The 22,676-nt window shown below is 39.1% G+C and overlaps 1 protein-coding gene across 1 annotated transcript in view; it reads right to left on the bottom strand.

Annotated features, from left to right (window-relative positions):
- The window catches only part of OPRM1 (opioid receptor mu 1), a 140,155-nt gene that overhangs the window by 1,034 nt on the left and 116,445 nt on the right, over nucleotides 1–22,676 (bottom strand). Inside the window, exon 2 of the mRNA XM_075267653.1 lies at nucleotides 3,687–4,039. Within this exon, the coding sequence (XP_075123754.1) occupies nucleotides 3,687–4,039 (353 nt within the window). The remainder of the gene's footprint in view (nucleotides 1–3,686; nucleotides 4,040–22,676) is intronic.

Below are 22,676 nucleotides of genomic sequence, written 5' to 3'. Positions count from 1 at the left end.
CATTATACCACTAATTTCCTATACATTAGGGAAATGCAAGCATATTAGACTACCATTTAGCACATCCACATTATTTACTTTAGTTCACAGTCACATTCACAGCAGATAAGCTCTGATAATGCAGATTAATAAGACTTTCTCACTAGATTTTACAATGAGATCCATGTACTTTCTTTTATAATCCATGCAAGAATATTCTCTAACTAGACTGCATTACAATATCTAGCAATCCTGACATGGACGTTCAAGGTAAATACACCAGCCTCATTGGGTCTAAACAATAAAAGGGGTTGTCTCATCTCAAGGATCCCATCTATACTGCTAGCTTATGTAAATTGAAGACTCTTCCTAAATATTTTACTTTAGAAATTCTGCTTTGTTTGCCTGATATGTGAACTTATTCTTCTAATTGTTTACACAGCCATAACCATGGAACTATGGACAAGTGATGTCACTTGTCTGCCGGCAGGACAATTAGCTCAGGTAATTGCACTTTTGCTGATAAAGCCAATGCTGTTATCTCTCTATGTAAACACACAGATAACACTGAGTCCATTCTGTACAAGCATCTTCATTTTATCTGATCCGCATAAATATTGATGAGAAAACCCCTTTAATACTGTAGGCAATTTGAAAAGACTGTGCATCACACAGGAAATCTAATGTCGGTATTTCTGCAAGACTTCAGACCAGAAAGCTGTAGAATTGTAAAGGCAGCTATAGACTATAATACAGGCTGTTACTTAGATTTAATGCTAAATAAGTATGCCATGTGTTTAAAGAAGTAATTAGTCAAATATCGGCAGGGGTCTGAAACCTAGAACCTCCATAATTCAGCTGTTTGAAGAGACCACTCCATTTAGGCCTTGTAACCTTAATGTTCTTGGTATTGCAGTTCCGCCAAATTTATTTCAATGAGACTGAGCTGTAAACAGAAGAAATGAGCGAGTAGTGTTCGATCGAGTAGGTGTTCGATCGAATACTACGGTATTCGAAATACTCGTACTCGATCGAACACTACTAGCTGTTTCGAAGTTTAAGGTTCGATGCAGAACCAGCGTTGATTGGCAGAATGCTATACATTCTATCAATCAACGCTGGTTCTTCTCTTACCTTTAGAAGTATTCTCCGTGCAGCATCCCCGTGGAGTCTTCCGGCTGGAATTCACTCTGCCAAGGCATCCGGCCTAGGTAGAGCCGACTGCGCATGCGCGGGCATGCCCTCGCATGCGCAGTCAGCTCTGCTCAGGCGTCGGGCCGGGCAGAGCCGACTGCGCATGTCCGTGCATGCGCAGTCGGCTCTGCCTAGGCCCCGATGCCTAGGCAGAGTGAATTCCAGCCGGAAGAAGACGCGGGGACGCTGCGTCGGGAGAAGACTTCAAGGAGAATCCAGCCCGACCGTCACTCGTGGACTTGGTAAGCATAATTTTTTTTTTTTTTTATGTAGATTGTGAGCCCCACATAGAGCTCACAATGTACATTTTTCCCTATCAGTATGTCTTTTTTTTTTTTTTTTTTTTTGGAATATGGGATGGAAATCCATGCAAACACGGGGAGAACATACAAACTCCTTGCAGATGGTTTTTTGCCCTTGGCGGGATTTGAACACCAGGACTCCAGCGCTGCAAGGCTGCAGTGCTAACCACTGAGCCACCGTGTGGCCCCTTTGGTAAGCATAATTTTATCGAATGTTGCGTACCCCTGAAATGAGCATTTCCCCCCATAGACTATAATGGGGTTCGAAATCCGTTCGAACAGTCGAACAATGTGCGGCTGTTCGAATCAGATTTCGAAACTCGGACATTTTAGTGTTCGCTCATCTCTAGTAAACAGTCCAGATGACCAATGAAAATGACATTGCATGACCTTTGAAGCGGAAGGAGCACCCATTGAGCACCACTGTCACTTCAAATAGCGGATCCGCGTTGAGTGTCAGATATTCATAAATCCTTGAATAACTCGAATATTGCTCATAAGTGAAGATGTACTTTACATAAATCACTTAGTTAAATGTATTAAAGCTATTTTATTCATAGATAAATACTGCAACTTCACTGATCAAATACTATCTGCCCTGATAATCCTTTATATTCTCTAATAATGAGAAAGCTCACAGTTGAGTTTAACTAAAGCAAATAATCCATAGCTTAAGCTTGTGAATACATTCTGCATTGTGGTGACTAGTAATCATATTGTGAAATAAACTGGCAAAAACATCCTACAATTCATTTTTTATTTTTGCAAAAATATTATTGATGGGTGAACAATTACACTAGAAATGTCATTGCTTTAACCCCTGTGGGTTCTGTTGTTTCTTCACTATATGAATACAGGATGTGTGTTGCTCTGTTAACCTTATTGCACTGTAGGAGTGAGACACCGTGCTGGCTTGAATTTAGGTTACTGCCAAAAAAACTATTAATTTTTACCAACAAAGCCTGACCTTAGTCTATGATATTTCCCAATTTCAAAATATTGTTGTTACAAGCTTTAGGACAGGGCAGCATGGGACAGAAACAATGCGACTTGCCCACGACGGAAATGACTTGTGCCGATTTACAGTGCAGGCAAAGTGGATGTGATTCTATTGAATCCCATGAACACTTTGCAGTAAAAACCGCCATGCGGACATGCCGTGATTTCCAAAACAGATTTGGAAATTGCAGCATGTCAATTATACCTATGGAAATGTCGTGGTTTCCTCATAGGTAAAATTGTAACAGAAAGTTTGCGGAGGAAAACTCAGAGAAAGTACTGTTTAAAGCGGTGCGGGAAGAACCGCAATGCGTTTTTTCCCTCAACGCTTTATTGCTGCGGGACGTCCCGTGGGGCTTTAGCCTTAATGAATTATAAGGTGACAACTTATCACTGTGATCAATTTGAATTCAACCTCTGGGACTCACTGATTCTAAGAATCAAAGCTTGGAAAATTCTATGGCTAAGCTCACATCTGCGCCGCAGGCTCCATTGGACACTCCAACGCAGAATCCAGTAAAAATTATCGATGATAAATATCCTACATGAAGGACTTTTCTCCCTGCCACTTTCTGTATGAAAATACTGAGTGGACACCCAGAGGACCCCATTATATGTCAATGTGGTCCACAGTTGTGTAACCGCTGTTCTGACAGTCAATCTCTCTGTTGTTCTCATCCCCCAGCCAACCTGAACAATAGAGAGCCCGATGCAGATGTGAACCTTTATTTATCTAGTCCTTTTATTTTCAGCTTTGTTGATGGTTCAAGGTTACACTTCCACTAACCATAAGTGGTGGCATATTTCAGTGATATACCAATATTTTTGTCAAATGTTTTTTCAAATGATTACTGTAATAAATTATTTTTTTAATTTGAAATTATTTGTAATTTTATTTTGATTTGTATACAACTATTTAAAAAATGATACCGAACATTAAAATGATATTGAACATTTTCTCCTATGAGACATTCAAGTTATTGCTTAAAAAGTATATTTTTAATTAAGCTGAGATCTCTGAGGAAGACTTGTAAAGCTCTATAGTACAGTAAATTATGTGTAAAACGGCCAATTACATATAGTCACAAGCACAAAGCGCATAATAAGGAAACATTTGCTAGATCAATGTTCTGGAAAAACTTATTAAGTTGATATTTCAGCTACAGGAAACTATTTTGTTACACCTCAAAAATGCTCTTTTCAGGTACTCACCTCTATCAGTTTTTGTGGTTGCCATAAACATTACAGGTAATCCAATGGCCGACGAAAGAATCCAGTTGCAGACATTAACAATTTTGGCATTTCGTGGTGTCCTGAAGTCAAGAGCTTTCACTGGATGGCAAACAGCTATATACCGGTCGACACTCATTGTAGTCAGAGTGAAAATACTTGTGAACATATTATAGTAGTCTATTGATATAACAATTTTACATACAATATTACCAAAGGGCCATGTTCCCATAAGATAGTTCACACTCTGAAAGGGCAGCGTACTTGTTGCAAGAGCATCTGCTAGAGCAAGATTAAAGATATAGATGTTGGTAGCTGTCTTCATTTTGGTATACCTAGAACATAGAAGAATGATCCATTAGCATTTAGTAAATGTGGATATTTTATCATAGGCTAAAACAACTTTGCTATTTTCATATTTTATGCAAAAATTTCCTTTAAATCAGTATGAATTCGATGTATTACATTTTTTTTCCGCAGCGCTTTTTTGATGCAGGACGCTCTACGGGGCCTTAGCCTAAAAAAAGTTTGAAAAAAAACTGTAATATTTGTATCATCATACTGTAACTTATTTATACTTTCATGTACAGAATAGAATAAAGGACCATTTGTTGCATATACTTGTCGATTTACTTTTGTATGCATTCTAGGAAAAGGAGGTGATTTAAATTTTTTAAATATTTTTTATTCTTTTAAATAAAGTAAAACTTTTTTAGCCCCCCCCCACACAAATTTTGATGCAACATTTTCTTACAGATATTGTTTTTATTGTTTCTTATTCAGTATAAATGACACATTACCTATATTCCTTGGATCAGTGATATCACGGTGATACCAAATCTGTAACGTTTTTGTAATGTTTTAATTACTTTAACCACTTCCGGACCGCCCATAGACTATATACGTCCGGATAGTGGTTGCTTAGTTCTGACAGGATGTACCTGTATGTCCAGTCAGAACACAGTAGCTGCACAGAGATCGTGCAGCTACTGAAGCTGGGAGCCGGCTGTAATTTCAGCCGGAGCTCCCAGAGAGATAGCAGGGAAGATTTATTACCTCCCCTGCCTTCTCGATCACTGTGTATACAGCGCTCAATGAGCACTGTATACATGGCTATGGACGCTGCCATAATTCAGCTGCCCTCTGACCCGGCGGTCACGTGATCCGCCAGGAGCAGCGTCTTGCAAGAGCTGCTGGGTCCTACAGGACTCAGATCAGCTCAGTAAGCTGTATATACAGTGTGCAGGAGGCTCTATTCCTCCTGCATCTGAGGTTAAATGTAGCAGCCCCAGTTATAAGAGAAATCATCCTCAAGTACAAAAAAAAAGTGATCAGATGTCCCCAAACTAGCTAAAACTTTTTTGAATTTTTGTTGAGTTCTTTTAGCTGTGATCAGTTGTGTTTCCAAGATAATTCCAAGGAGAGGCATATTTAGAAACGGGCTTGATAAAGATTTTTTAAATCTTACATGGAAATGTTCTGCAGGCTGAGGCCCCACATTGTGGAAATGCAGCTCTTTTGTTGCAGATTTGTTGCGTTTTTTGAGCTAAAGTCAGGAGTGGATTGAGCAGAAGGTAAAAGTATAAGTGCTTCTTATTTAGTCCCCATTCCTTTTGTAACTATTCTTGTCTTTGGCTCACAAATCACAACAAAATATGCAACAGAAAGTGGGGCCTTAGCCTTAGTTACAGTTCTCATGAACCAAAATGACAAATAACTATTAAAAAAATAATACTAAAGTACAATGTCAAAATGCAGGATGTGTTTACAGTAGAGCACATTCTACATAAGGCACAATTCCCAAGTTAAAGCAAAATTTACCATATTTCTAGACCATTTATTGAGTTCTCAATTGAACCCAAGTTTGAGAATGCATTATAAATGCGCCTATCATTAATTGTCCAATAATGCAAGCCTGACATTGGGAAATCAATCCATTAATTCATCCAAAATTGGATCTTCCTATTTAGCAATTATTCTCCATTAGTGTGAATACAAAAATCAATGTGTGCTAACATTTGCATGGCACAGAGAGCGATATAACTGGCATTTTAGTAATTACAGATCCTTTTTTATTTTGCTAATCCAAAAGTAATATGTGTACAATGAGCCGAGTACAGATGTAGTAAGACTGGGTTTCTCAAGGTTCAGTTTGGCATTTAGTACATCACATTAAAAGGGCTCTATCATTGGGAAAAGTCATTTTTAGCTAATCACATCCTTGCATAGGCGTTAGAAAGGCTATTCCACACCTGCCTTTAGTATGTAAATTTCATCAGTGGTTTTTTAATTATTCTGTTTTTATTCACATGCTAATTAGCCTGTCAGTGCACCCCGGAAGTCTCATTGTGCACCCTCTGCCTATTGTTTACTATATATGTATACAGCACAGGCTGCTACTGCTGATGACTCAGTTTCCTGTTTGCACATAAACATAGGAGATAATAGCAGGGACGAGTGCTGCTGGGAACTTCCTGTACTGGCTGGAAGCTAATTAGCATATCAATAAAAAAGGGCTTATTCAAAAACCACTGAGGCAGGTAGGTGTGGAATAGCCTTTCTAAAGCCTATGCAATGATGTGCTTAGCTTAAAATGACTTTTCCCAATGATAGAGTCCCTTTAAATACAACAATCTGATATAATAATATTCACTTGTACTGTTGGTAAAATACTACTTAGCACAAGTAAAACTGGTCAATGATAAATTCAGATCTACAGCATTAATAACTAATACAGTGTTTCCCCGAAAGTAGGACACCCCCCGAAAGTAAGGCATGTGGGGGGTTTCTGTTGAATTGGCTAATATAAGGCACCCCCGAAAATAAGGCTGCTGCCTCTGCTGTTGTGTCCACTGTCCCTGCTGCTGTAGGATGAGCTCTCCCAGCTCACCCCAGAGGCAGAGACAGCAGCCAGCATACAGAAGAGGCTGTTGTGTCAGTGAAGTGAGGATCGCTAAGCCCCGCCCACGAAAGGCCCACTAAGCCACACCCCCGAAGGCTCGCTAAGTCCCGCCCACCATTGCCGGGATGTACAGCAGCACCAGCGCTACTATGAAGATAGGAAAGGTAAGTATGATACCTTCCCCCACTCCCCTACACTACCTACAACCGGCAGTCTTGCTGACGCTCCACTAAGGAAGTGCCAGCATGACTGCCGGTTGTCATAAGAAGTCCCCCGAAAATAAGACAGGTCCTATATTTAGGATGACAATTTAATATAAGACACTGTCTTATTTTTGGGGAAACACGGTAAGCTCAAAAATGTCAACCCAAAATAAGAACAAAATCACTTTTTTGATTAACATATGAGCTTATTTATGACCATTGTGGGGATGTTTGCTTGGTAGCAGTGGTGCACACCCAAACAATCAAGACAGGGACTCAAAATATGCAGCAAACTGGTTTATTTAAAAAAAAAAAAGGAAAATAAATAAACCTTGACTTCAGGCACAAAATAAACAAAACAAAATACAGCCTTAACTTCAGGAAAAAAAAAAAAAAAAAACCTGCTCGTCTGAGCGACTAACTAAACAGTAGGTTAACCTAACTATACATGTGGCTTACTACCAGCCACATGGACAGAGAAAGCTCAATATAGTCTCACCGCACTCAGGGTTACAGGACAGAACCGTACACCTCCTTTCACCTCATGGAACTCCACATCAATGCAGTCTGTGCGTCTTTTTCTGGCCCAGTACTGAGCCAAGGAGATCCACCCTGAACCACATATATGTCATAAACCTGGGGCTGATATATCTGGACTTCAGCACTCTTCCTGTCACCTTCTCATGCCATGTATAGTATACAAAGAGTATACTAAAAATAAAAAGCAAACCTTCATTGATATCCAGTAGAGGAACACTTCCTGGGAGTCGTACAGTATGTGTACCAATTACTGAATGTAATGAATGTAATTCAACACCCACTTATTGGATGAACTTTCCCCCTAAGTAGTTCATATGTAATCAATCACAGTCATTTTACCATTTAAACATGCACACTGAATAGGTGACACTTAAAACCAATGGCATGGGCCATACATGGAAGCTCTCAATGGTATTGCAAATTTCAATTTATGATGGAGTAAAAAAGTTTTCCTTGATGGACAGAGTACAACTTGCTCTAGCACCTCCTTTAGAAGGTAGCACCCTATAGATCGATATCTGGTTTTCTAGAGAAAACAACCCAGTGACATTGATTGAAATTAAAGCCAAACCAGAACCTCCCTTCTAAAAAGAAGATTTTGTCTTCCTAGAGACAGAGAACCCCTTCTGAGCCAAGTCATAATGGCAAAAGTCAGTTATAGTCTAAGGCCCCTTGGATGTCCTGCATCAATAAAATGCTGCGGAAAAAAAATGCTGCGGCAATGCATCACAGTTCCTCCCGCAGTGCTTTAGACAGAAAGAACACAGAGTTTTTCTCTGTGGGCTTTCTGTTACAATTGTACCTATGGGGAAACCGCCGGCATTTCCGTAGGTATAGCTGACAGGCTGCGATTTCCAAAACTGCACTGGTTGTAGAAATCCTGCCATGTCCGTGCCATAGATTTTACCGCAAAGTGGGCATGGGATTCACTAGAATCCCATCCACTTTGCCATTACTGTAAATTGCAGTGTTTCTGCCCCATGGGGCCCCGGCCTTAAGCTGTAAACATTATAATCTGAATGCATTGTGAATGATGGACCCCTCAATATTATTAGAATTGTATTTCATTGTGGACCTTTCTGTACACTGAACTCAATAACCTTTTATTGATGGTATTTATGCCATTAAATGTTGTTTACCAAAAAAAAGAGCAGATGAAAGCGCTCCTGTAAGGTACACGTGGTATATGTTTTAAAAGGTTTCTTCTCATCGTAAGGAGGTTAATAGGATGTGCTCTACCACAAGTAATAATGTTGTAACATCAACAGACACTCATCTAATTAGTACAGATGGAGCTAAAAATAAAACTACAGATGTCAAATTAGTTGTGGTTTCCAATGGTAGAACTATTTCCTGGTAAGATCATATCTAAATTTATCAACCTAAAACCTAGATTGTGTGAAACCTGAATATTTTGCATGGAAATATACTGAAAATAAATAAATAAATAAATAAATACATACATAAACATTTATGTTAAATATATTTAATATTATGTATTTTTATTTCTATTTTCTATTTCACCATTGCAAGATGGTAGGAGACATGAATTGGAGCCTCAAAGGTGGGATAAGAGGTTTCACTGCCTATAGAGCAGAAAGATAAGTAATTATGAAGTAGCATCTAAGGCCTGGTTCACATCTGCGTTTAGTAGTCCGTTTCGAGAGTCCACATGGGGACCCCTTGAACGGAATACCAAACGCATGGACAAGCAGTAAGCTTATAAAAGCACATGGACCTCATAAACTATAATGGGGTCATGTGCTTTCCGTAAAGTGTCTGCACGAGTCATGCGGAGAGGCAAGTAGTTCATGAAGTACTTTACTCTCCGCGTGATTCATGCAGACAGCATGCGGAAAACACACGGACCCCATTATAGTCTATGGGGTCTGTGTGCTTTCAGTGCTCACCACTTGTCAATGCGTTCAGTATTCCGTTCGGGGGGGTGTCCCCATGCAGACTCCCCGAATGGAATACCGAAAGCAGATGTGAACCAGGTCTTTGCCAGGTGAGGGTCTGGTGAGTTTGACTGTGTCTAGGATAAGAATAAATTTGGTAAAAAAACAGTCCCTCAATTCAATTTCTACTAAAGTGCTATTTCTGGACAAAGGAAAATGTTTGTTTTGGTACCGTGTTAGCCAGTGGTTATAAAATATAAAAAACAAAAAAACTTTGCAAATCACCTACTGAAGACTTGCAAAGTTTTTTTGTTTTTTATATTTCTGGACAAGACCACCAGATATGGACAAATGTACCTTTAGCTGCTCTATATCTCCAACAAATGTCAGAGTAGAATAGAGCCATTCAGGAGTCCTGTACCATCCCAACAAGAGCTCTAATGAGTTTCTTGGAGTCTACCTCATGGGGAGAAACCATGAAAAAGACTGACTACAATTTTAAGATCTTCATTGCTCGTAGTGACTCGGAGCTCTTCCTCCCAGCCGGTCAAAAAGATAATATCATTGATTTTATTACTGCTCGTTGCTCCTCAGATTAAGGTGGCTGACCTTTGGCATTCCTTGTGTATAAAATGTTGAAAAAAATCAGGGATAGGTTTGTTTTTCACATTTTTAAAAAATATTTCTTAATAAATGCCAATAAAAAAATGTTTAAAAATTGTTTCCCATTTCATTACAACAGTTTTTACATATATTACATACATTTACATACATTTAATGTCTGGATATATATTATTATTTCTTTTAAAAGCAGCATTAATCCCATGATGCTGTAAATCTGAGGATTTACATACAATAGAGGGATTGAGTGCCCTAACCGCAAGAGCTTACAATCTATGAGGAAAGGGGATAGAGACAGTAGTGGAGGTGATGGTGTGGTGCTAGTAGTGTTACTGAAGGTTGTAGGCCTTCCTGAAGAGAAGAGTCTTCAAGGTCTTCTTTAAGATTGTGATTGTAGATTTATGTTGTTCAAACATAGAAGCAAGAAGCTGCACTACTACACGTGTCAGCCATTTTTTTGTTGTTTCATTTTTTAATTTTTGTATGTTTTTTTTCTTATTTACTGGTCCTACGCTGATTCCATATTGCCCATATCAGTAAATGGGACTTGTAGAAAAAGATTAGCACAGCACTATGTGGGAACTTGCGACTTATAGAAACAGAATAAATTGTTGTGCTATGCCCATATCCCAAAGTCAATGGAGTGATAATTTCACACACATGTTTCTATTTCTTTCTGTCTCTTGAAGACGGAATTAGTCAATGCAGTGCTAGGCTATCTTCATTATGTAAATAAGGCAGCATCTCACATGCATGCTCCATTCAAACAAGGGACACTTAGCGATCAGATATTTATCTCCTATCCTGTGGACAGGTAATAAGTTACTACCATGGGATATCCTCTGTAAATTAGCCTTAGTTATCTCATAAGTTTCACTCACTAAATGTGAAGCAACCCAGTGGAGAAGACTGGAGGATGGGAGTTATAGTGGCAGATGCAGTGCCACCTGAAAGGTCGAGCACACTCTGCATACACCCCAATCCCAATCTAGGGTTAAACACAGTCAAGGGGGGTCCTGCAGCTCTACCAGATGGTGGTGGTAGTAGTAATATTCCCCTGAGGCACCTCTAGTTGGGAGAGGGGACCTCTCCTCTCTGAGCCAGAGTGGTGGTGTTCAAAGGGGTCAATTGTTCAATTGTTTATTAACTGAGATGAAGAGCAAACCAGCAGCTTGCAGATGGGGATAGTAGTTCAGAGTCCAATTCCCCTGCCTTGGTTTTAGGAGGCTGCCCAGATATGTTATAGGCTCTGTGATATCAGTCCACAACTACTACTCCTCTTATGCCACTCCCCACCTGGGATGTTGGGGAATGTTAGGAGAAAAGAGTCCTGACAGGGATCTGGTTACTTGGAGACTAGGTCCGAATGAGTTTCTACTGTCTGGATCCTCCATTGCTCCTCCTGGCACTGCTGGCAAATGTTCCAGTAGAGATGCACAAATTGTATTCCCTGACTGAGGGCTGTCTCTGGATGAGCATGGGGCAATGAATAATCCTCCTAGAGGCTGTACTGCAGCCGTTTAGCTCCAGTCCCAGTCTTCCTCCTGCACAGCCCAGCATGAATTGTACAAGGTAATTTCTAGCACTAGACTGGCTTTCAACAGTCGTCAGGAAGACTGTAGTCTCCTACAATCCCACCCAGTGGCCTGTGATTGGCCAGGGCTGAATCAAGGCATCTGTTTTGAACTGTGAAGGGGGAAATAACAGGGAAAAGCTGCATAACAGTGACAGATAACATTAAATATAGAAGAACGGACATACCAACATAACCTGGAGGCACAACAGACAAACACAAAAAATAGCAGCACTCCAGGATGCTGCATATGCTTACACTCACAAGGATCAAAAATGTCCAACAGAAAAATACAAAAAAAGAAAACAAGTCATTGTGTTTTATAGCAAATAGTCTGAATCTGCTATTCAATTTCTAGAATACAGTGGAACAGTGTAATAATGACTTCAGCTGGTATAGGTAACAAAACAGTATTTTCTCTGAGACTATTTCTGAGACTTCATGTCATTGTGCTATATTTATTGAAGTGATGACTGAATATATCTAGTAGTCATTTATACCGCTTCTATGTATACTTTTGTCAATGTTTATTTCTGTTTCCCGAAGGTCACTGACAGATTATGGGGACAGGTAAGATTTAATGTAGTCTTTCATTTCAGGTTTCCATTTATACTGTAAAATGTAAGCAGACTTATGACTATACAATACCAAGGCTGAAAACAATCAGGATGTTCTTTTTTGCTTTCTTCCCAGTGTTGTATTATATAAAAGACACATGCTATCTTTTACTATTTTAGATTCCAGATGTACAATTGTTTCAATCCATTCTGTCAAAGAATTCCTTCAATCTTCCTTCAACTTAGATATGATCTGCAACTTCATGTACAGTATATCACACCTGTTCTTATTCAACTCTAGAATGTGGAAAATATTTATTTTTTTATTTTAGGGTTTATATTCAAACTAAGTTTAAGGGCTTCATTTGACATATGTATTAGAGATGTCCGTCATACCTACCCCAATACATGCAGAACATAAAGCCATGACACAGACCAATATATGGAAACATACATAGAGTTCCTAAAAATAACTGAATAATATTAACACTGCAAAGTATTTTTTTTTCTGTTTTGGCTTACTACTCTCTGAACAAACTGTCCAATGCATTAAAAAGGGAATTCAACATACAGATGTGCCCTCTTGGCTGGACTACTCCAGATATGTATGTCACTGTTTTTTGTTTTTTCGATAAATACAAAATTGCAGTAAAAATAATCATATCTATATTCCAAAAAGAACAAATCATTCCTATCCCATTCCCTCATCCCTACTAACTGCTACAAGAGGAAGAAAGAAATAATGAAAGAAGGAACAGCAATGCAATACTACTCACATACAACCACATTGGCAACTCATCTTGAAGAGAATAGGTAAAAATGCAACTATTTCACATCATTCAGTTTGTTTTTCGTACTGTCACTTTCTGAATACTCAAATAGCAGACCCTTCTTCTTGGTGTCTCTTAAAATGCACATTGCAGGATTCATATCTAAGATAACATTTACTATAGATGAGCAAACCACTTCATCACGCACAAATTGTTATTATACTTTGGGGTCTTGAGGCTCAATCACAAGGGCACATCAATGGGATATTCAGAAAACAAATCTTGTGAAGTTTGCCCATCACTTTATGTAACATTGCACCAATACAGTATAAATCATAGATTGGTTTTATTAGTTGACTCAATTCCAAAAGTTCAATGAAATCGATAAGTCGATGCTTAAGGGCTAAATTTAGTAAAACAAAGATCTATCCTCTATATCCTCCAACAGGTAGGAAAGTTGAGTAGCTCGGAAAAATACCTTCATCTTTGGAACTTTGTCCCTCTTTCTCCTTAGGATAGATTATATAATCTAGTTTCTTTATTTAGTATGATTACTTATATAGCACCTTCATATTCCACAGCACTTTACAGATATAATCACTATCGCATATAGGGTTCACAATATACATTTCCTATCAGTATGTCTTTGGCATGTGGGAGGAAACCACAGTACCCAGAGGAAACCTGCACAAACACAGGGAGAACATCCAAACCCCTTGAAGATGTTGTCCTTGGCAGGATTCAAACTCAGGACACCAGCACTACAACACAACAGTGCTAACCACTGAGCCACCGTAGCTTCCCGGTTTAACCCTGTGACAAGACCCCTTTCCAAATAAGGTCTTTACTGAATATGTCAATTACTAGGTAATAAAGCAATTATGAGGAATAATTTATAAGTGATAATCTGCAGGCAATGGACAGATGAAGATTTTTTATTTATGTCTTCAGTTTATGCAACAGGAGAAATAAATTTATTGTCTCATATTCCAAAGGGTGATTAGAAAAATTAACCCCTAAATATTTTTGACATTCAAAAAAAATGGCCCAAAATGAGCATATTTGAGCCCAGTTATTTGTTTACACAACCTGACATGTTGCCCCACTGGTTCTAACAGTAATGCAAACAAGGGGGCAACCTTCTCTCATACTTCCTTATGTCCTTTTACAACGACTCTTGTCTGAGGTCTGGCATACAAGTGTAAAGCCATGGTCAAATCCTATTACTGTTTATTATCCTGTATCTGCATTACATGGCTGCTGTAACACACTCAAATTTCCCCACGGTGGGACTATTAAAGGATTATCTTATTTAATTATCTTATTTTATCTTAAAGTGGTTGCCCAGGTTAAAATTATACTTATTAATAAGGCTGAGGGAGGTGAAACCCCTGAAAAAACGTACTTGTCCCTGGTGCTCCAATGCCTCCCTGTCCAGTCCAGCAGGTCTGTGGTATTCTGGCAGAAATACCCACCGAACGTGACTGCTGAGGCCAGTCATTGGACTCAGGCAGGGAATTGGGGATGTTGCAACTTCCTCGGTTCCTTTCCAGAGGCCACATTATCCTCAGTGGTCACGAGGATAAACTTCTGATAAACTGATTACCCTCAGTGGTCTCAACAGAAGGGAACCAGGACATCACAGCTGGCGAGAAACTCCACAGCAAGAAGGCAGCCAGCTGCAGGACTGGATCGTCATTGGAGGGAACGGAGCACGGTATGTTTTTTTTATTATTATTGTTTTTTAATCTCCCCCGGATTAAATGGAAAATTATGTTTTAGCCTGAAAAACCTCTTTAATGCAGCAAGGTCTGAAACTAAATTTTCCCTGAGCACTATCAAATGCAAATTTTCTGAAGAAGTTTTCTACACTGTTGGTAACCCTCATAAGGTAGGACAATATGCTTACCATTGTCTTTAAGAGATTTGTTATTTGTCATTTGGCTCTCTCTCTTGTGCCCCTTCCCAACTAATTCCAACGTGAGTGTAGACATATGTATTGCCTCAAGCCCCACACCCAGATATGATCACTAGTATACAGTTTTACATCAAAAACATTTTAATCTCTCTTAAAATTCTATTATGGTTGGGATCAATGACATCTACAGATGGTTGATTATCAATTAGTTTAATCTGTCATGGTGTTCCCACTAACACACTACCACACACAGGTATGGTGTCTGTGGATATGCCTCACGCCTGATTTCCACATTTTGCTATATAGGGTATGGCAGACCTATCTTCAATGTCTTATGTGTTGTGGAAAAACCTGTATACCAAAGTCTGGACTAGTTTCTCTGTCTACAGACATTGATAAATCTGAATTCAATGACTATTTCGACAAATACAGTGGGGCTAACAGATCTTGATTGTTGAGGTTCCTTATGCTTTCCATAGTCCAATCAATACAACTGGACAATTACCCTTATTCAGCAAAAACTGACTTAAATCAATGATCACCTCAGGGGAATATGGAGACAGAATGTATAGTACAGCTAATACCCATCTCATGCATTCTGAATTACAATAAAAATAAAAGTAAAGTCTGTGTATATATTTAGGCAATTTTACAATGGTCACTCAACTGCAACAAAATGCTTACTTCCCTAGCACAATCTGCATAATGTCTACCTAGCAAGGTCTACCATGCAAACTGTGGTCAGCAACCCTTTGAGTGCATTAACGGGGTTTCCAAGATCATTTTAAAACCTAAACCTATTCTTTCGATAGGCCATAGATAACTCATGGGTGGGGGCCCAATAGCTGGATAGTCTATAAATTAAGAATTATTATTATTATTATTATTATTATTATTATTATTATTATTATTATTATTATTATTATTATTAATACTACTACTACTACTACTACTACTACTACTACTAATAATAATAATAATAATAATAATAATAATAATAATAATAATAATAATAATAATAATATAATAAGATTAGAGATGAGCGAACAGTGAAATATTCGAGATTTGATATTCATTTCGAATAGATCCTCAATATTCAACCTACTCGATCAAATCCCATTATAGTCTACGGGAAAAAATGCTTGTTTCAGGGGAAACCACTATTCGACTAAAGGAGAGTCACCAAGTCCATGAATAGCAGGAGAGTGTTTAGGAGGAGCGCTGTGCAGTTAAAGCGCACGGATCCCATTATAGTCTATGGGGTCTGTGCTCTTTAACTGCAAAGCGCTTGCAGTTGCGCTGACAAAAAGTAAGCTCCCTCGTAACCGCAAGCTGCCAGCTCTCCCGACTAGCAAAGACGAGCCTGCCGCAAATCAATGTTAGTTCTGCAGCAGGCTCATCCTTGCTAGTCAGGAGAGCTGGCAGCTTGCTGTTATGAGTCAGCTGACTTTTTTGTCATAGGAATGCATTGACCAGCGTTGATTGGCCAGTGTACAGCATTCGGCCAATCAACACTGGTTCTGCCGGAGGATTGTCTGTGAGGAGGCGGAGTCTAAGATCGGACCACACTGGAGACGGCTGTGGTCTGACCTTAGACTCTGCCTCCTCACAGTCAAGTCTGGCCACTGTACACCGGCCAATCAACGCTGGTCAATTCATTCCTATGAGAAAAAGTCAGCTCCTTCATAACAGCAAGCTGCCTACTCCTAGCAAGGACGAGCCTGCTGCAGAACCAGCGTTGATTTGCTGAATCAACACTGGTTCTGAATCGAATATTTACTACAAATAGCTAGTAGTATTCGATTGAGTACGAATATTTCGAATACCGTAGTATTCGATCAAATACCTACTCGAATACTACACGCTCATCTCTAAATGATATAATAATAATAATAATAATAATAATAATAATAATAATAATAATAATAATAATTAATAATAATTATTATTTTATTGCTGGCACCAACATATTCCACATAACTTTACTAATCAGAGGGTAAATGAACAGACAATATTAGATATTATAATGTGATAAAATAACATATCAAACAACAGAAGTGAGAGCCCAGTGTGCAAGAGCTTACAATCTATGAGGAGCCAATCTATTAGTCAGTCACCAGATAGTATCTGTGAATACACAGATACAAAGTGTAGGGTAAGTTCAGCATGAAAGGGGTCAGATTCTGAGGAATACAACAGAAAGGATAACTTAGCATAAGAAATGTTTGCTTACGCTAGGTTCACACCTGCGTTCTACTCTCCGTTCTGTGCTTTCCGTCTTCTGCATGCCAGAAGTTGGAAAGCTCAGACCGGGTCCGGCTGTGAGCGGCAGTGAGCGTTTTAGGCTCTCCGCCGCGAAACCGGATTTTTTTTATCCGGACACAGAGTACTGCATGTCCGACTCTGTGTCCGGATTATAAAACCCGGTTTCGCGGCGGAGAGCCTAAAACGCTCACCGCCGCACAGCTTTCTCACCCATTCAAATGAATGAGTGAGAGAGACTCCTGCAGGTTTCCGTCTCCTGCCTCTGTTTTATACAGGAAACGGAAACCTGCACAACGGAGACCAGGCGCAGATGTGAACAAGCCCTTAATGTGAGCAAGTGTAGACCAACTGGATCAGGTCGTGTGATAATTATCTTGTGTGATCATCCATTGTGTGCCTGTGTGTTCATGTGCATATGGGAGAGAAGGGAATTGCAGTCTGCCATAGCTGTTTTAGGTTATCTCGATAATGTGTTGAATTTATTACATATGAAATTGGAGTCCTTGACCAAATTTGAGATCTTTTAATTGTGGGAACACTTTTAGTGTTAGCATGACAAATAGATAATATATGGGGTCTTTGAGCTTGTTCATCACAGGTGCTCGGAGCATCTCCTGAGACACACAATAAACTTGCATATAGAACATGTCACATTCAACAGAAAACAAAGGACGTATATCCAAAGGAGTGGAGAGCGATCAGAGATTTCCCAGACATAAATTACACAGTAGTTTAATGTCCAAGCAAAATAACATAGAAGAAAATCTACGACACTTACGGAATTGTAAAATGTCCACTTTTTATTCCATCTCTTTAAAATCCAGTGAAAGGGAGTTGAACACCGCATAAAGGATCCTAAAGTGGCATAGATGACAGCAGTCTGTGCACTAAGCACTTTATCAATCCATAGAACATGTTGTGAACAGAACCTAATACATGTAAACTGTAGCAATGACATGAACACATTATGTGAATATTACATGTACAGTATCAATTGTCTTCCCTTAATTTCATATTATTAATGCTATATTGTACTCCTAGTACAAGACCTCATTTGGCAGCATGGCTATTACATTATTGAAGATGCTATACCTAATTAGTAATTGAGCTACTTACATTTGCTAATGCATTTATCTTTATTACACAATAACCTCTTATTATGGCAGCTGGTTTCACAAGATAAATGTCTAAGAACCTTAATAATGTATGCATCTACTTTCAACTATTGGCACTATTATCTCCTTAGTCTATAATTATGTCTTTATTGTACAAGAATATGATTTGAATGTGCTGAAATTATTATTTTAACATATGTATGGTGATCCTGGTTTTGCATTAATCTTATTACTTGGTAGTGTATAGTGTTTCCCTGGAAATGCATTGTTACACAATAAGAAAAAAGCATACACAGTCATTGGGGTTTAGGATGTGGTCACAAATGGTTTATGTTCTGGGAAATATTATAATCTGACCAGTCTTTTAGAGTAATGCCTCTTAATGCTATTTAGAGCTACTAAAATACACTACCTTGAGGTATCCCTATTGCTATGATCACACAATGCGGTTCATATTACGGCTATTTTTTATGAGACAGAGTTGCAAATTTTTTAAATTTCTGTAGTCTGTAGTTGTCACTAGGTGGCGCTTAAGAGCATACTACACACTGTATCTTGAGCCAATGTCAATTCAATATACATTGAACAGATTGTTCGTGTGAATATGTGACCATTGTTTCATTCACATAGGGGACAGGGGACTCCTCTGTTATTAATTGGTGGAGATCCTATAGGTAGATTGACACTGTGGAATAATACTTTTATTCACTGGATAGGTGTATTGGAAAAGCAAAAGCCTGACTTTTTTCATTCCAGAAACAGCAGCACTCTATCTATAGACTGTATTTGGCATCGTAGTGCAGCACCACTGCATGAATGTCACTGGCATTAGTAGAAAATATAATCCTGTTTTGCTAAAGTCCTGCAGCTTGTTCAAATACTGCCAGATACTCTATCATAGGTATGAATTGATATTTAAAGTAACAGGTTTGGAAATCAGAAATTGCATTACTAAACCTGTTAATAGAAACATTTGCCCCAGAATAGCGCCATATAATTTTGAACATATTTTCAGCTAAACCAAGAAGCAGGATCTTCCTCCCCTCCCCATTTCGTGTCTATCCTTACGTAAACCAGGGTTTCTCAAACGGTTTCAACTTGGACTTCTCCAGTCAATTTGTTGTCACCCCGGGATAGAAAAGTAGAAAAGAAATACTGCTATGGAGCGCTAAACAAATGTCACTGTGCAGCAAACAGAATACCCTCACCAGTGACAACCATATAGCACAGTGTAGAACACATAATATCCCTAGCAACACCAAATACCCCACTGCCACACAACATCAGCAACCAGGGAAAATATGTGCCAAAAAATGCCAAATATCACAATGTATTTCATCCTAGCAGCACCAAACAAATATCACCGTGCAGAACAAAATACCTCAGCAGATATGCTAAACACCAGAGTACAGGATCACAGGTAGCTTCACTGCCCCCCACCTTACTCTCACATAATGGCAACATCAGTCTCCCAAAATAAAACCTTACACACTTGAAAATATTTCCCTAATTTCACCCCCTCCTACAAAAGAAGTCCACCTAGCTCCAGTAGTAGTGTATGATGCCTCCAGGCAAAGTCATTCAGTCTGCAGAGTCCAGCTGAATTGCTACCAGGTAAATAATGAGCGGACTCTTGCCATACGTCACCAGTTATGTTTACCTCACAGTTTGAGAAACACGAGTGTAAAGGGTTCACAAGGATGACAGCAACGGACATTAAACTGTCACAGAGAACAGTCACAGTCTGATTCTGTGTTCAATCCCATTGACACTAATGTGAACAACATGATGGAAGCTATCTTCCATCATGTTTGTTTACTTTTTGTAACAGAAGATACAGTCCTGCATGAAGGAAGACAGCAATGGACATTATCAGCGGCAGTGTGAACGCCCCTTTACATTAATCTCATATTAGTGACTGGCTTGTTTTAGGCTTTGATGACCACTCTATTTTTTCTGTTTTTCTGTCAACCAATCCCTATAAATTTTACTGTCAATGAATCTGAGGACAGAATTTTTGTTTGTATAATGGTACTATTTGGGGGTACATATACCTCTTTAACTTGTATTAACTCTTTCTAGAAAGGAATAGAAAATAGAATTTTTCCTCTGATAGGGTAATTGGTGTCAACCTTGTGATAGTTTTTTTTTATTTTTTTTGCCTTCCTCTGTATCAATGTGGTAGGTATATAGGTTGGACTTGTGATTTTATTCAGCCTTATCTACTATGTTACTTTGTAAATGTCCTTTTCAAGACTTCAGGTATAAAATTTGATAAAAACATACATAGGCGTTCACCCTTAACTGATTTCTACTTTGGTCAAGAGCTCCAATTTCTACAATTGAAACCAATCCAACACCTATGTGATAATAATATGATATTCTGAAAAAAAGCCTCAAAAAGCTACAAATCCCCTACCTCCTCCCCACTGGGTGCCCGCACATAGACACAAATAAGATAGTTAGGATTATATCACTTTGGGATGAGAAAAAGATAGAAAAGCGGCTTAAATTGTGATACACATACACTAGCTGAACATGCCTAGTAAGGAAGGACAAATCTGTAAATTACATTCTTTCGGTTTTTATTCTGTTTGGTGAATTTTATTCTTATTTTCTTGCATACGGAAATCTCTATAAAAAAAACGTTAAGTTACGGTAAATCAGATCTTCTCCAGTCAAAGTGCGCAACTGATTTCAGCCGCAGTTAAAGAGAAAACACAAAGCATAATCTACACATCAATTTTTGATGAATCACAGCCCCGGGCCTCTTTAAAATACGTTAATGGATTTAATGAAAAAAATAAATCCTTTTGAGTCATGTTTGGGAAAGAGAGTGTTCAGTCAAAATAATCTGTATGTATGGGTTCTTCTTCCGCCTCATAAATAATAAAGGAGTAGCTTTAGCATTGAGCATTTTCTCCTAAATTCTGTAGTTGTTTTTCTGCATTATTTTTTAATAATGAAAACTCGTGTGACCTGTGTTGAATAGTCCAAGAATTTTATTAATATTAACGGATAACATAATCTGTGACATTAGATTCAGCATTTCTCAGAAAATATTCTTGAACATATCATTGTTACAGTGAAGGCACTAACACTAAATGGCGACTACAAGTGTGATATAGAGCTATGTACTGTGTCTGCCTGCATCTACCACCATGGGGAAATACAAGATAGGTGAAAAATGTATGACTTCTGGGGTTCTTGCTAAGATTTTAACTGATCATCAACAGCAGTCTAGGAGCCCCCTGTTTAGATGGAGCAGTTTTTCATGTGCATATAAACTACTTCATATACTACTATAGAATTGATGGAACGCTAAGTTTGGGCGCCACTATAGACACAATAACACTCCATTTACACAAAAGTTTTGGACCACCTTTCTTGTTATTGGTGGGGGTCCTAGTGGATAGACTTCAAGCAATTATAGAATTAATCTCTATTCTGTGGAATTGTGGTAAATGTTGTCAGACCTGATATTAGTGATCTATGATAGTCATCGATATAATTTCCCTGGAAAACCATAACAGTGACAGGCCTGAGAGAGGAGCAATTTGGCTGTTGAAAACAAAATGAAAGATAAAGCACCCGCTTAGACACCATGGTGGCATCTCTGATTGTTTCTAACTTTGGACACCGATACCAGGCGTCGGCTGGGTAAGACAGCAGAGAACCAACAGCTATGGTACCCACTCAGAGATACTGTTAGAGACCCAACATCTGCCATACGTGTACAGCAAATGAAATGAAGAGGTTAAAGAGGTTTATTACTGTGGCCGATCATAGCCGATAGAAGCATCCCATGATAATAAGTAGAGATGAGCGAACACTAAAATGTTCGAGGTTCGAAATTCGATTCGAACAGCCGCTCAATGTTCGTGTGTTCGAATGGGTTTCGAACCCCATTATAGTCTATGGGGAACAGATACTCGTTAAGGGGGAAACCCAAATCCGTGTCTGGAGGGTCACCAAGTCCACTATGACACCCCAGGAAATGATGCCAACACCTCTGGAATGACACTGGGACAGCAGGGGAAGCATGTCTGGGGGCATCTAACACACCAAAGACCCTCTATTACCCCAACATCACAGCCTAACAACTACACACTTTACACACTCAATACCACCTCTCTGACAGTAGGAAAACACCTTGAAACATGTGTATTTGGCACTTGCAGTGAGGAGAGCTTGTCACCAGCAGTGAATTTGGCCCTTGTAGTAAGTTGAGGTTGGCACCAACATTTGTTTTGAAAATCAGGGTGGATTGAGCCTCTAACCAGCAGAGTTTGGGCAAATTCATGGTGGAGGGAGCCTCTAAACACCCCAGTTTGGGCAAATTCATGGTGGAGGGAGCCTCTAAAAACCCCAGTTTGGACCAATTCATGGTGGAGGGAGCCTCTAACCAGCCCAGTTTGGGCAAATTCATGGTGGAGGGAGCCTCTAAAAAACCCAGTTTGGACCAATTCATGGTGGAGGGAGCCTCTAACCAGCCCAGTTTGGGCAAATTCATGGTGGAGGGAGCCTCTAACCAGCCCAGTTTGGGCAAATTCATGGTGGAGGGAGCCTCTAAAAAACCCAGTTTGGACCAATTCATGGTGGAGGGAGCC

The sequence above is a fragment of the Leptodactylus fuscus genome, chromosome 3, assembly GCF_031893055.1.
Source record: "Leptodactylus fuscus isolate aLepFus1 chromosome 3, aLepFus1.hap2, whole genome shotgun sequence".
Taxonomy (NCBI): domain Eukaryota; kingdom Metazoa; phylum Chordata; class Amphibia; order Anura; family Leptodactylidae; genus Leptodactylus; species Leptodactylus fuscus.
The sequence above is the reverse complement of the archived record's forward strand: the minus strand, read 5'-3'. Positions and strand labels throughout refer to the sequence as shown.